The 14,240-nt window shown below is 43.3% G+C and overlaps 2 protein-coding genes across 3 annotated transcripts; both read right to left on the reverse strand.

Annotated features, from left to right (window-relative positions):
* Positions 1-1,027: 1,027 nt before the first annotated feature.
* cpz (carboxypeptidase Z) lies at positions 1,028-8,998 on the reverse strand. Of its 2 annotated transcripts, none has more exons than XM_020083707.2 (13): positions 8,661-8,998; positions 8,134-8,166; positions 7,605-7,656; positions 7,129-7,451; positions 6,825-7,034; positions 5,492-5,727; positions 3,851-4,012; positions 3,585-3,743; positions 3,367-3,502; positions 3,130-3,269; positions 2,763-2,862; positions 1,925-2,070; positions 1,028-1,800 (listed from the first exon to the last, which is right to left on the reverse strand). In XM_020083707.2, exons 1-13 carry the CDS (start codon positions 8,755-8,757, stop codon positions 1,597-1,599), a joined length of 1,998 nt encoding a protein of 665 aa, XP_019939266.1. In that variant the 5' UTR covers positions 8,758-8,998; the 3' UTR covers positions 1,028-1,596. The 2 variants fall into 2 exon arrangements, with proteins under 2 accessions (XP_019939266.1, XP_019939267.1); XM_020083708.2 differs by having other exon boundaries at positions 5,531-5,727; positions 8,661-8,994.
* A 1,316-nt stretch (positions 8,999-10,314) lies between these two features.
* Positions 10,315-13,253, reverse strand: gpr78a (G protein-coupled receptor 78a). The gene is made up of 3 exons (XM_069530837.1): positions 12,166-13,253; positions 11,711-11,824; positions 10,315-11,072 (listed from the first exon to the last, which is right to left on the reverse strand). Exons 1-3 carry the CDS (start codon positions 12,852-12,854, stop codon positions 10,829-10,831), a joined length of 1,047 nt encoding a protein of 348 aa, XP_069386938.1. The 5' UTR covers positions 12,855-13,253; the 3' UTR covers positions 10,315-10,828.
* Between the last annotated feature and the right edge of the window lie 987 nt (positions 13,254-14,240).

A 14,240-nucleotide genomic window follows, 5' to 3' on the forward strand; every position in this document is an offset into this window, starting at 1 on the left:
GTGGACAAACACTAAGGAAACCTTCAGTCCATCTTCTCACGTTAGCCAGGACAGCACTGTACCTGCTGACATCCACTTCAGTCCAACTTCTCCCCCAGCAGCTCGTCCATCTTGAAGAGGAGTCGGTGACAAGAACAACAAACCGGACGCACCTGTCACCTCGTGAAGGCGCAAGGATACGCGCAGCACGCGCCCTGGCACCAGTACTATATAATGAAAGATTTTTAAAAAAGTGTTCCTCCGCGAAATGAACTCTAAAATGTGAGAATGAGAACGAGGCAGCAGCAGTTTAACTGTGACTCCTGAGAACTACTGTGTGATTTCACCTGAGATTTAAAGTCTGCATTTGGCTGGAAAATCAAAAAAAAAAAAAAAAGTTATTGCCAAAATAAGATATGTCAAATGTGCGTGTGTTAAAAAAAAGAAAAACTAGAGTTAGATAAATTCAAAATGAATAAAGCGCACAGATGCACATTATCATCTCTTACTGATACTGATCATTGACTGTAATGACGTTGGCATACAATCTGTCATTACATTGTGTCTGGCGCCCTCTAGTGACATTAAGCTGCAAAGCCGCTGAAAGCTGAGATGTAAAAGAGGCAGTGGTGGGGAGTAACAAAGTACTCTTACTTAGTTACTGTACTAAAGCACAATGTCATGTAGCTGTACTCCAGTAGGTTTATTTTCGTTTGCTTTTACTCTGACACATTCATCTGCAAAGATACTTTTCACTCCACTGACAGAGCATTGTCTTCGGTACGAGTTCACTGATCGAATCAGAGCATACATTAGACCTCGCCACCTGCAGCAGCATCGCTGGTGCAGAAAAACCTGAAATAGTTTCAGACGAGGCCGTGACTCAGCTATAATGATGAACTGGACGGCTGCATGAAGGAATAGGATGCACTTTACTATAGTAAAATGTTTGCGTACTTGAGCATTTGAGTACCACCTTTGAAAAGAAGTTGAGCCTATTTTAAACCCTGACAACTTTATCATTTACACATTTAAAAATGGAAAAGAGTATGCAGAAAATATTTATTTGGAAAGCTTGTGGATAACAAACAAAGTAAGAATTTACAAATCAGTACAATTGTTTACAAATGTGCAAGGTAACTGATAACCCAAGCAAATGCACTTAGTGGTCCATAAATTCAAGTGACTAAAAACATGGAGGTAAATTACCTGTGGAACAACATAGTCAAACCTGAATGAAAATTTTTTAACAAATTCATTTAATAGAGCTGCCGTCCCATAGGAAATTGTAATCTATAATCACAATATTCAAATAAGTGCATACCATTATTTTTGTGACCTTCGTTAAAGGCATATCATTGAGCATAACCTCCCAGTTGTTCCATTGAAATTTTCTTTACTGTAGCTGCAAAGCAATATTGGCCAATAAATGTGTTGCCTGGTGGAAAAAAAACTATTCACATCCTGACAGGAAGCACTGAAATCTTTTTAGGTACTGCAGATTTCAGTGTCACAGCTCGTGCTACGTAGACGCAGGTACCGGTGGGACTGGATGTGGCGCCGTCCATCGCTAGTCACCCTCTGCAGTGGTACGCTGGGATCTTCCCAACAATGAGTTTAGACATTTCTCAGCAGCCAGGGTGGGGGTGAAATGCCAGACTGGGAGAAGTAGGTCCACCACCAAGGCTTCTCCTCCCGCTCGATCTCTCCTTCATGAACGTCTGGCTCGCTGTTGCGCCCAAACTGGTTGTAGGGGTCAAATCGATCCCACGTGTCTACTGTAGGGAACAGGTGGTCGTCGATATCGGGCTCCACAGGAACCTGAAGGCAGGATGAGGGAGACGGTGAAGATGGAGAGCACGTGTGGTGAACTAATGACCCTGCAAGTGCGTCTGATGATCTGAATCATATTCACTAAACACAAATATGAAGACAAGATCCAAACCTTCTCCAACACAAAGTCAACACGTCCCGCCTTGTTCATGTTGTAAGGCAGATGAACCCTCTTAGTGACCCTGGAGTAACCCTTGGCTGTGGCTGTCAGGATGTGAGTACCAGGGTTCAGCAGCCGCCAGTAGTCTCCATCTTCAGCTGGAAGGGTAGAAACAGAACAGGGTGGGGCAGTGAAACAAATCAAAGAGGGAAGACAGTGATGGAAGAGTGTGGTAAAAGAGCATTGCAGGAGAAAATCAATATAATGTCCAATATCCAAGCAACTAATATCCAAGTTTTGCAGCCTGGGATTAACAGCTTCAATATGCATGTCTAAAAGTTGGAGAAATACAATATGTGCCATATTTAGATAGATATTTACATTCGTGTGAGAAGAACTGCCTAAAATGACAGAAACCATCAATGAGAAAAAAATGATTGAATAAGTTGAGATTTTTTTAGTTTGATCTTTGTCCCATCTAGTAACATGGAGGAGGGTTTATGACCTATACTATAACCAGCCACCAGGAGGCGATCCAGATGATTTGGCTTCACTTTATAGGAGCAGTCCTGTCGCCTATCTTAATAAAATGTTTCAGCTCAGAGACATGATGATTTGGTTTCAGTTCATTTGTTATTAATTTATTTTTGTATTGATCATTTTGATTCAGTGGCGCAAAGTTAAAAAAATGTCCCTCAGTCGAGCGTTTTTCTGAGCTGTCCTGACTGTTACAGCAGTGCTGACGATGATGAGGTTTAGTTTGTGTTGAACGCTGTCATTATTCACAGAGGATGAATTAAAGATTATAACAGATTCAAAAAAGAATACTAATTAAAACATTAACACTTACCTGAGGTGACATCTTTCCTAATCCCCTTGACAGAGATGGTAGCACCTTTTATGCCGTTGCCGTCAAGGTCCTTGACTACTCCCTTTATCCCTCGATGAACCTGGTCAGAGACAGGCAGCTCAGTGGACAGCCATATCTAATACAGCTACATAGATTCACCATGGACAGAGTAATTACTCACAATACACTGACAAAGTAGTCATTACCTTAGCTTAGAAACTACTTTTAAAACATTTTATTAATTTCTGTTCTTTCTTATCTTAACTTTTAATTGACAAATATTATTTTACACTTACTTTCTCAAATATTCATGCCTCAGTTAGCAGTTCAAATTAATAATGAAGAAGAAATCTGAACAGACACTTACAGACTCAATAAAACTGAGCAGAGCCTCCTTATTCCTCTTCCATTCTGGGTAAAGCTCGGCCTCTGAGGGGAATTTGTCACAGCCGAGCTCCACAGTGATCTCCAGACAGTTACTGTGCAAGTAGTTGAAGTCGGACATGCCTGCATGACATGTGCATAATGAATCCTTCACAGGTAATGTGAGAAAGTAGAATGCATATGTGGTGATGTCTGTGGTTTGAAAAGTGCTGCATCTCACCACCAGCAAAACTGTACCACAGCGCCCCGTTGATGATGCCTCTAGTTCGGTAGAAGGAGGCTCCGCATCTCTCGGTGTCGTTATTTGACATGGTGGCGTGGGCGTCCGCGTAGGTTCGAGCCAACTGCTTTAAGATCTGAGCAGGGGGACATCGTTAAGATGCGTGGGTATTGAGACAATGAATATTATCCAGCTGAAAACAAATCCTGCTTTCCTACCTGCTCGTCTGGAGTGGGTGAGAACATCCTCTCCTCTTGGGGGTGTCGAGAGAAGTCAAAGGGATAAGAGACCACCAGGTCCCCTCCATGGAGGCTGGCAGACTGAACAAAGGGCAGTGACCTGATCCACTTCATAATGGCATAGGTCTCTGGTGCCACCTATAGCACAAAAGTAGATGGGGAAGGTTTTTGGGATCAAGGCTGAAATGCAGCATCTATGCACGATTATCAAATGTGATTAATAAATATTACTTATGTCCCCTCACCTTTCCAAACCAGTAGGCATCAGGGATTGGAATGTGGTCAATGCGGTAGTGCCTGCTGCGGCGATTCCGGTAGAAGACAGAGGTGAGGTCGGGAAAATTGCGGTTCAGGTCGATGTTCTGAGCGTTGGCCCGACCACTGGTCCAACTATTCAGCAAGTGACCCTGACACATTAAGGTTCAGATGACTGGTGGCATTAGAAAGTATCAGACATCTGTATCATGACTGACAATATTCATGATGATCTGTAGACATTAGTAGGAGCAGTGATTATGTGAAGAAAATATATGAATATTAGTCAGGAAAATAAGTAGGAGCATGTAAGACTATCTTTGTTAATACTATTGTTAACATGTAGACAAGACCATATATCCGTCATGAGGAGTGAGCAATGGAGCGATACGAGGAAATTAGATCAGAAAATGATGATCTCTGATTCAACCAAACATATATATATATATATATTATATGTGTATATGTTGCCATATACATATAGATGTAAAGTAAATGCAACATTTTTTACATTTGTTACGTATATCTAAAATCACTATATTACATACAATACACAGATATAGATACGTTTAGAATTTGGCCATGTTAATGAAAAGGTACAATATGCTGCACGCTTTCATTAACGCTTCAGCCATGTATGCATTGGGAATCTGTCAGTGACACATGACATGTAGCTGTGTGTAGTTGTTTAGATTGCACATTACATACATGGACTGTTGATCCTCATTGCCTTGGACTTCACAATGTGACCTGCACATAGTTTAAAGCGTCAGTTTTTCAAATGACTGCAACGCACATTTGAGCAAACACATGATCAGTCTACAGAATGTACACATGCAGAGCTTGTTAGTGTCTCAGTGACAGGTTGTTATACAGTACAGAGCAATAATGGCTCAAGCCATGACCTGAAAACCAGTCTCAGTCGCTCATACAGTATAACATACTGTACATATACAGCAGTACATGTACAGTATAATATATAGCAAGATAAGCTGAGCTGAGAGACATCTACAATTGCTGAACAAACAAGTGACGATAATAACACTAATAATAATTATAAAAATTTAGCAGACTCCGGTTGGCTCAAATTAGAAATGTTTACCTCTTTTGATATAATTAAATTTGATTTCTGCTTAAGCACAGATCTTTGGCTGATTGATGACTTCATCTGTTGAAGAGTGAAGACCTGTTCTAGATTAGTAAGACTATAGAGACAAAGGGATGGATGGGCGAATGGGCAGACAGACAGATAGACAGACAGACAGATGGACAGACAGACAGGAGGGAGAGGGCTTTGGTACTCTAACTGTCTTACTGTGGAAACGCAGTGACTTCAGCAACTTTCCTGAATCACTAATTAATTTCTCCTCATCTTCGTATCTTAATTGCAAAAGTCAGTTAATTGCCATTTTTAAAATAACACCAGGACACCATCGACCTTGATCAGTCATAGATAGTACAATGTGTTAATCAGACATTGATATTGGCAGCCTCTATGTTGACAAAAGCCCTCGACACTATGAACACAGCAGCGTACCTCAGTCCTCTTCCCATACGTCAAGCTCAGTGGACAGAGACTGAAGAGAAAACGGATAATGGTGGTTTGTCTTTTCTTTGTTAACAAGATTTACTTCCTGGTCGCTGAGCTCCCGGTCATTGCTATCCTCTACCTCTGCGGCGGCCAGTTCATAGCCATCAGGGTTCATGGATGCCAGGATGTGGATGCGGGTTGTGTTGATGATGGTCTGAATTCTCTGGTTGCCCAGAATGTACTCTGAGCACAGGTACTGAGCCAGGTAGATGAGCAGCTGACGGCCCACTACCTCGTTGCCGTGCATGTTGCCCACCAACTTGATCTCTGGCTCCGCTATGGTTCACAGAACAGAACGCAACATGATTAAAGCTGTGTGCATTCATTTTGGCAAAACACAATATTTACTTACTAACCCTTAAGTAGTGGTTGTATCACATCTAGCAGACATTCATCAATCTATCTATCCATATACAACTTATCCTTTGAGGGTCATGAGGGGGTGGAGCTTGGACAGGGCCAACATAGAGACAAGTAAGCATTGTCAAGTAACCACAGTAACCTACTGTCCAATAAGAGTCTCCAATTAACTAAACCCCAATCTGCATGTCTTTGGATTTTGGGAGGAAGCTGAAGAAAATCCATGCAGACACTAGAAGAACATGCAGAGTCCACACAGACAGGCCCAGGATTCAAACCATCTCAATGTCATTTGCAGGAGTGTTTCTGGCTACCTGGTGAATGTAAGACAAACATTTACTCTGCTGTTTGGTCTCCATCAGCTGCTCTTTAGCTGCTTCTTTCTCCACCATGTTCATCAGCAGGTCAACAACGATGTATGCCTATGCCCCTTGGTGAGAAGTAAGGCAGAAGCAATGAGCTGTGCAGATCAGCTCAGCTCTACTGAGGTTTACTGTATATTTCAGCTCATTATTTTAGTTTTAGTTTCACCTTAACTACTGTTTTGGTTCACTCCCACCATGTTATTTCCAGCACAGAGCTGTATTTATGGATAAAGCGACTGTCTTCCAACTGCCTAGTGCCAAAGGGAGATCATGAACGACCATTAATTAAAGAGACTAGATGAAAGCAACATGGAGAGTCAATATGGGACCTCTGAAAAATGTCTGCAATGTTTGCCTTTCACATAAGAACATGATGTATATATTCTGCTGTAGAGATCCCATGTTTTTGTTGACAGCACCTAAACACTGGCAATTCAACAGAAGCAAATAAATGCAGGGTGGGTCAACCAGAAACTGTTTGCTGACACTTTCACCACAACCACTATTCAAGTCATGTCAATATCAGGTTCAAATCTTATCTCCAAACATGTAGATGGAAAATGAAGAGGATATATTTTCCATGGCTTTTGAAACACAACAAGGGGAACTGAACGGAGAGTGTATCACAAGCTGCAGTTTCTTACTCACTTAGCTCGTGCTGTCCTGGGTTGTTGGTGAACTCGATAACCAGCAGATCCCTGCCCTCAGTGCTGCGGCCGAGGCTGTAAACATGGGAGATATGTGAACACTTGGCTGCGGTTCTCTTCAGTAAGCTGTACATCTGGGAATTGGAGGTGTAGGTGAACTGGATGATGGTGCTGGGTTGTTCTGGAGAGAGGCTGGACATTGCTTGTCTTGCTGGAGGAGGGATACCAGAGTTTAGAGAAGGAAAGGAGAGGTAGGCTTGTTTCACTGGATGTACAATAAGTGCAAAAGACAGTGTGAGCTTCACCTCTCATTCCTGCCAGCGGGTCGAAGCAGCCCTCTTGTTCACTGGCGAAGAAGCGGTCACAGTCGAGAAAGTAGGGCCAGGCCATATCGATGGACTCAAATGCGTGGCTGCAGTCCTTCCTCAAGGTCTCGCACGTGCTGCGGCATGGCTTGATCATCTTGTCGTTCCGGCAGGGCGAGGCGATCACTGCACAGCCTACGAGACGTATCTCAGGAGAGCACTCGCCATTGAGCAGGCCGTGGATGACACTGAGGAGGAGATACTCTGCCCCTGATTCAGCATCCAGACGAGTCCGGTGGCCAAGGATGTTCGGGAATATGGTTCTGGAGCAGCAGTGTGTAAATACAACCCTCACAATCAGATGTCATTGAGCTCATAAAGAAAATGCAGATCAATAGAGTAACTGGAATGGATTAAAATGTGAGGTTAATGTTTTAGACGCCACTGCTCTCTTTGCATCAACCTCTATGACCCACCTGGAGTATTCCAGATCATTGCAGTAGCCCAGGTTTACCTCTGTACATGTGGCTGTGGGAAGCGAAAAGAGGTGGGGGAGCTGGTAACTCAACTTTTGGAAAAGGGAAAGGTATTCACTTAACTTACACTTTACTCAGTGAAACAGCTGGAAGTTACTGTTGGATCTAGGACAATTTCTGAAAACAGCAGAGTATCTTTAGAGCAAGTACTGAATACAAAAATCTGTCATATCTGGCATATCATGAGCTATTGTAAAACTACTAGATCTGAGTGATGTAGCACCTGGTGTTTAAAAATGTGGAAATTCTGTTGCCCTGCAGTTAGAGCTGAGACGCTGCAGCTGCACCCCCCCCTCACACTGGCTGTCTGGAGAGGAGGCCTGTTTCATCTTGCAGCAGCACTTGGTATTTCAAACACTTTTTCTTCTTCCAGCCCTGAAGGTCAGGTCACGGCCTGGAAATGTAGCTATGGGGGCACTCATGTAACATTTTAGACAGCTGCATAAAAGGTAAAAAGTCTTCCACTTACGTTTTTCCTCATGAACGTTGCTGTTGCATCTTCCTATGAAAGAGAAGCCAAACGACATGAGAACACACCAACAGGCCACGCATGCAACGCTAGGAGGCGCCATCTTCACGAGCTGTGGACACGTCAAGGATCCTGGACTGTGCTTTTATTGTAAACGGCTCATCTCCAAGCTGATGTGAAGCGTGGGGAAAACATCCGCTGACAATGTGTCAGCAACAGTGTCAGCAATAATGTGTCGACTCTTCAAGCAGAGCACACGGGCCTCTGCAGAATCTCACCGTGGATGAGATCGGATAGACGTGTATTAAAGCGTTAAGTTTGATTCAAAGTGAGCGTTGTACAGCCAAAAATGTACAAAGGGAAACGATCAACTGTTTTTAGCTGATCTAGAACTGTTCCTCTTTGAGTCGTACATGTCCTCTTCCAAATACCCACACTTTACGCATGACGCGTCAGCCTGGTGGCTTTGCTGTGGTTCAGTGCGCAAATTTCTATGAGCAGGTTATTTAAAGCTGAAGTCGTCTTACCCAAAAACTCGTCCCCGGGTTGACAGTCCTGCTGCTGCGGGGCGCACCAGCAGCCCCTCGTCCAAGAGAGGAACAGCACCAAAAGTCCTAAATGCATGTTGCAGGACGGGCAATGATCGAGCTGTTGACAGCGGCGGTGTGTGATGTGGCAGTGCGAGTTTGAAGCTGCTACTTTCCCGTCCTGATAATTACCACCTACACATCACGGAGACATCCTCCTTCCTTTGTCTGCGCGGAGCATCCCTGACCCGAGAAAAAGAAAAGAGAAAAAAGAGCGGCGCGCCAGGATTATTGCGCACTGCGTTACGAGCGAGCGCCGATCAAATTTCACTGCACATAGCTTGTTTGTGAGAGTGTGTGCGTGCGTGCATGTGTGTGTGTGTGTGTGTTGAGGAGGTGGGGGTGTTGCACGAGGGTGAAACGTGGCTCGTGGGGGTAGGAGCAAGAAGTTCATGCTTGTATTGTTTAACTTAAACATTTTCACCAATTAAATGGAAGAATAGATTTGTGCGCTATTAGTGGGTCATCAAACCTGATTCCTTCACCTTTGTATTTTTATAGCAATCGTATTATTAGTCAACTTCAGGGATTGAGTCTACAGCAGTGGTTCCCAACACAGGGTCAGGACCTTACAGAGGGTCCAGAGATAAATGTGAGGGGTCAGCAGATGATTTAAAGTAACAATAGACACTTTGTGTTGATTTTACAATGTAAGAGCCACTTAGGTTCAAGTTTGGTGAAATCTGCTATATGACATGATACGCACAGGCTAATATTACTTGTCGACTAGTCACTGTATGATTGAATTGTGGACTATGCTTAGTCACATTTCTATTGTTGTTTTAATGAGTTGGAATGCGTTAGAATGCGTTAATATTGTTAGTGCTTACAACAGGTGATGTTCTTTATCACAGTTTGGTGCACATGGCCAAACATGGTGCTGTTAAGATTGAGAGAAGTCAGCAAAGGTTTGGATCAACACAAGTTTTGACCATTTGATATGTCAAGGCACCAAGAAGAGGATTGATTCTGCAATGGACTTGCTGGAATGAAATGATGCACTGATCGCCTGCAGTGGTGCTGGGAGTATGTTCAAATAAACCCTTGTTCAAGTTTCCCTGCCTTTAGTGTGAGTACATTAGGTTTTCACAATAAGTTTGACTTTAAATTGTGGGAATACAAGTCAAAACAAGAGAATCTGCTGACGAAGTGGCCTATAGGAGCTTGGATCATTGGAAAAGGCTACAGTGTGATGGCAATGAATGATGAAATTGGCCCTATAAGCCTCACTTATACTGTGCAATTGTGTAATTTGGCACAAAATTTCACTGAAAGATGAAGGATCCATTTACGGCTCCAAGAAATTATGTCTACCATTAAGCAACCAAGAGCAAAGTAATAGCTAGGAAAATGTGTTTTCTAACTTTCTTTTTTTTTTAATTTCACCTCAAAATATACTACAAATGAAATACATCTCTTTAACTGTTCACACTTTGTGTAGGTGAACATGAGCTGATTAGGGTCCATGTAGCAAAACAGTGGAAACCACTGTTTTGTCACAACTGTCAGATATACAGTATATAACAGATACAGCATCATTATATTTTCAGTCGTCTAATGATGTTTACTCTTTACTCATACATCAGACTCAGTGTAGCTGTGGCAGTGGAGTTTATTATTGAATCTGTGTTTTTTGCTATAACATCCACACACATTTTGTTTTGCACTTTACGTGTTTAAAATGGCACAATCTTTAATTTAGCATCAAAACAGTTATCAGAATTTTTTTTTTCAGTTTTCACTGAAACATGAAGACAACTTCCTGACATATTCAAGATCAATACAAAACACATTTACATCGATGGTACAGTGCTGTGGTTTTCATGTGACGTATCCTTGGCAATGCCTCAGCAGGCAAAGTGATGTGGAAACAACACTCTGAGAAGGGCCTTTGGCAAACATCAGAGGTCTTACTGACTACACTTCTCCCACTGTCTACACTGGCTTGAACAGTCCCATGGTTCAAGCCCTCTGGTGAAAGTGTCCTTGAGCAAGGCACTGACACCTTTCCATCGGCAGGGCAGCTACTTTCTAAAGTGCCTGACCTCTGAACCTTCCTGCAGAAGGTGATGAAGGGAATTACTCACTTAAAAACTAGCACATCGAGCTCAGGTAATCCTGGCAATGCAGGTATCGTCTGCAGTGTCCAAGGTGCTGCTAATGCTGTGGGCAGACAGCGAGTAACGATCTTTTCTCAGAACCCGGCTGATGACACTGACCAGGACCTTCCTGTACTGATGCCGCAGCAGACAGTAGACAAATGGATCACTGGAGGCCTTGGCATAGGACAGACATTTAGTGGCGATGCCTATGTACAGAGGGATGTGCACGGAGGGCAACAACTCCACCAACCTGCAGGAGAAATACAAGCAGCATAAGTTAATCCTGAATCCTAATCATGGAAGCCCTTTTTTCTTATGGCATCAAAAAGCCCACAATGCAATACTATGAGTTACCATCTCATCTCCTTATTGAGATATAGTCATATTCCATGATGCTGTAAATAACTCAGGCATAGTCTTCAGTGTGGACAAATATCTCCATAGAAGAACAGTATAATATCAGCACATCATATATATATATAGTAAGTCAAGTAACAAAGCTCTTTGACCTTCAACCCTATTTATTCCCCATTCTCATAACAGTTATTTTATTACATGTTTGTGTTGGAGAGGTGATTCAACTTCAATTAATTAAAGATTATATTAAGTTGCACTTTTCTACTATATAAGATAACAAAATGTAAGGAATACTTTACAGCACAGCAATCTCTGAACTACTGACTGAGAAACAAATTCCCCAAAACTAGGCATTAGGAATTGCAGTAAGGTTGTATTTTACATACTACAAAGATGAACATAATAGTCAAACCCATGATCAGACAAGCAAGACATGTAATTCATTTTCTTTAGGTCATTGTTGAGCAAATAGCTCATCTGAAGGTAAACAAGTTTCACAGGAAGTCAGTGAGTCACAGTCCTGAGTGTTACCTTGTTATAACATAGGGTGAATAGCAGAGGATGAAGGAGCCGATGAAGATGCAAATTTTCTTTGTGGCACGCTGCCTCCTCTTCTTCTGTTCTGCCAGACATCTCTCCTTCACACTGACAGACAGAGAAAGATTCATTAATGTCTCCCCCCACAATGAATATATGAAACATTTATATATATATATATATATATAGCTATAAACATTATTGACAGCTTGACAATGAAATAATTTACAAAATAATAAATAATGTTAAAACTACACAAAATACACATATATACTAATGTCAAAATATTATAATATTAGTAATAACATATTCTACAGCAGTTTTTTGTCATTGCTATTAGATAGTTGCTCCATCCATGGAATATGAGTTATTCTGATTATTTTATTATCAAACTGCCCTGGGAACAACCTAAGCCTCAAAGTTGAATCTCCATCAGCAGTATACTTTACCTGGGGTCAATATCGACCAGCAGCAGCAGGGTCTGCACTGTGATCACATCTATCCTCTTGCAGTGGGACCTGGCCACTCTCAGAACTTTCAGGTAGGAGAAGCACAGGACGAAGAGGCAGAGCGCGAAGCTGCTGAGGTGGAACAGCACCGTGAAGGTCGCATAGGCGGCGAGCTGCAGCGACCTCTCCTCCCCGGCCAGGTGCAGCGTGCAGGAGGCGTAAGTGTGGCTGTATCCCCCCCAGTCCATCAGCAGCTGGGTGAGAGAAAACGCGAGCGAGTGCAGCCACGAGTACGCCACGATCAGGAGCGCGTCCCTGTAGCGCATCTTGCTGGAGTAACTCAGGGGAAACACCACCGCTATCCACCTGTCCACGCTGAGCGCGGCCATGCTCAACATGGCATTAGTGGTGAGGAAAGTCTCCGCGAAACTCACAGCCTGGCAGAACAAGTGTCCGAAGGGCTTTGCGCCCTGGGCCACGCAGAGGAAAGTGGCAGGCATGTTGACGATGGCGAGGAGGATGTTGGACAAGGAGAGGTTCAGGATGAAGAGCCCGGGCACGTGCGACCTCAGCTCGGCGCTCTGGGTGAAGCATAGCAGCACTGACCCGTTCGTCAGCAGCGAGACCACGGCGATCACCACGATGGACACTTCCAGGAGGAACTCCGGGATACCAGCATATGTGCTCATCCCTCGAGGTTTTAGCGGCAGCGGCAGCAGTTGCGGGGAGGATGGTGGTGGGAGTGCGCCATGCGCTCTGCGCGTCCCCCCCAACGACTCTGAGAGATGCTCATCATGCACGTGCCAGAAGCGTGTGACGAAGAGACGCGGGGAGAGCTGTCCAGTGCTGAAACACCCAAACAACCTTCCTGTCAGCAACTGTCAGTGACACGGACTACCTTTCAAACCTATTAGAATGTATGTTGCTGCTGTCCTGCAGTTACAATAGTGATGCTCGTCTGTCCCCTCCCCTCCTGTTTATAATTACAGCTGTTAAATCCAAAGTGAAAACTGCGTAAATGACTTCTGGTGACCAAGAGCGCTCCCTCTCACTCTCCCTCTCTCTCCTCCGTTTACTCTCGATCATGCGCACTCTCCAGCGCCTCCTCTCTCTTCCCCAATGCCGTGCGCCCTGCACGTGCAGTCGGTAGCTGACTCATGTGACGCTTGAGCAATATTCATGCAAGCAGGAGTTCATATCTGAGACGGGGGGGATGCCATGCTGTTTGCACACAAACTCCATTCTTCCTCCCCCAAAAGATGAGTTGTGTTGTTGTGCACAAATGACCCGTGCAATAGGCGTGAGAGCGGGCCTGTTTGTGGCACCGTGCATAATGAACAAATATTGATTTGTGGAGAGAGTATGGGATCGTTTGAGTTACTGTTTTCATGTTCACATAAGAGCAACAATCTAACCTTAAATACCTCCTCACCTTAAAATGTCACTATTTGATTTATGTGGACTTGCTTTTTGTCCCCATAAGGAAGAAAATTCCCCATAATATGACAGATTTAGGTCCCCACAACATGAGTAATACTTGGACCATACAATCACACACGCATACACAGTCCTGTCTCCATTTCTCCAGAGGACATTACAGTGACTTACATTTACTGGAGGCTTACTTTTATCTTAACCTACCTAATATTTGTCTTATTCTCTAAACATATAATTTCTCTAAACGTAATCCTCAATTTAAACCCAAACCATAATCCAACCGTAACCTTAAAACATGACTTCACTTTAAATTTCTGAGTGATTTGCAATATATGGGGACTTATTTTGTCTCCATAGGGAAGACAAGTCCCCGTATTTTGAATAAACAGATTTATGTCCCCACAACATGAGTAATGCCTGGATCACAGACACACAAACACACACACACACACACACACACACACAAAATCAGTCATCTCCATAGCAACACCAAATCTCTGGTGGCTTCCTCACTCTTTGAACTTCATCTTCTTCACTGTTGATTTGTGTTGATCTCTAAATGCCTGGAAGAGAACACTTGCCAGCTGATGTTAATTTCACGTACACACTTCTTGAAAATATCAGACATTGATGTGTTG

This window comes from Paralichthys olivaceus, chromosome 8 (genome assembly GCF_024713975.1).
Source record: "Paralichthys olivaceus isolate ysfri-2021 chromosome 8, ASM2471397v2, whole genome shotgun sequence".
NCBI classification, from domain to species: Eukaryota; Metazoa; Chordata; class Actinopteri; order Pleuronectiformes; family Paralichthyidae; genus Paralichthys; species Paralichthys olivaceus.

Excerpts from the sequence above, each read along its gene's own strand:
- cpz (XM_020083707.2), bottom strand. The coding sequence starts at position 8,757 with ATGCATTTAGGACTTTTGGTGCTGTTCCTCTCTTGGACGAGGGGCTGC. Across the intron at positions 3,503-3,584 it reads CACCCACTCCAGACGAGCAG|ATCTTAAAGCAGTTGGCTCG; the intron begins GTAGGAAAGCAG and ends CCCCCTGCTCAG. Across the intron at positions 1,801-1,924 it reads TTGACTTTGTGTTGGAGAAG|GTTCCTGTGGAGCCCGATAT; the intron begins GTTTGGATCTTG and ends TCCTGCCTTCAG.
- gpr78a (XM_069530837.1), bottom strand. The coding sequence starts at position 12,854 with ATGAGCACATATGCTGGTATCCCGGAGTTCCTCCTGGAAGTGTCCATC. Across the intron at positions 11,825-12,165 it reads CTGGTCGATATTGACCCCAG|TGTGAAGGAGAGATGTCTGG; the intron begins GTAAAGTATACT and ends TCTGTCTGTCAG. Across the intron at positions 11,073-11,710 it reads TCACCCTATGTTATAACAAG|GTTGGTGGAGTTGTTGCCCT; the intron begins GTAACACTCAGG and ends TTTCTCCTGCAG.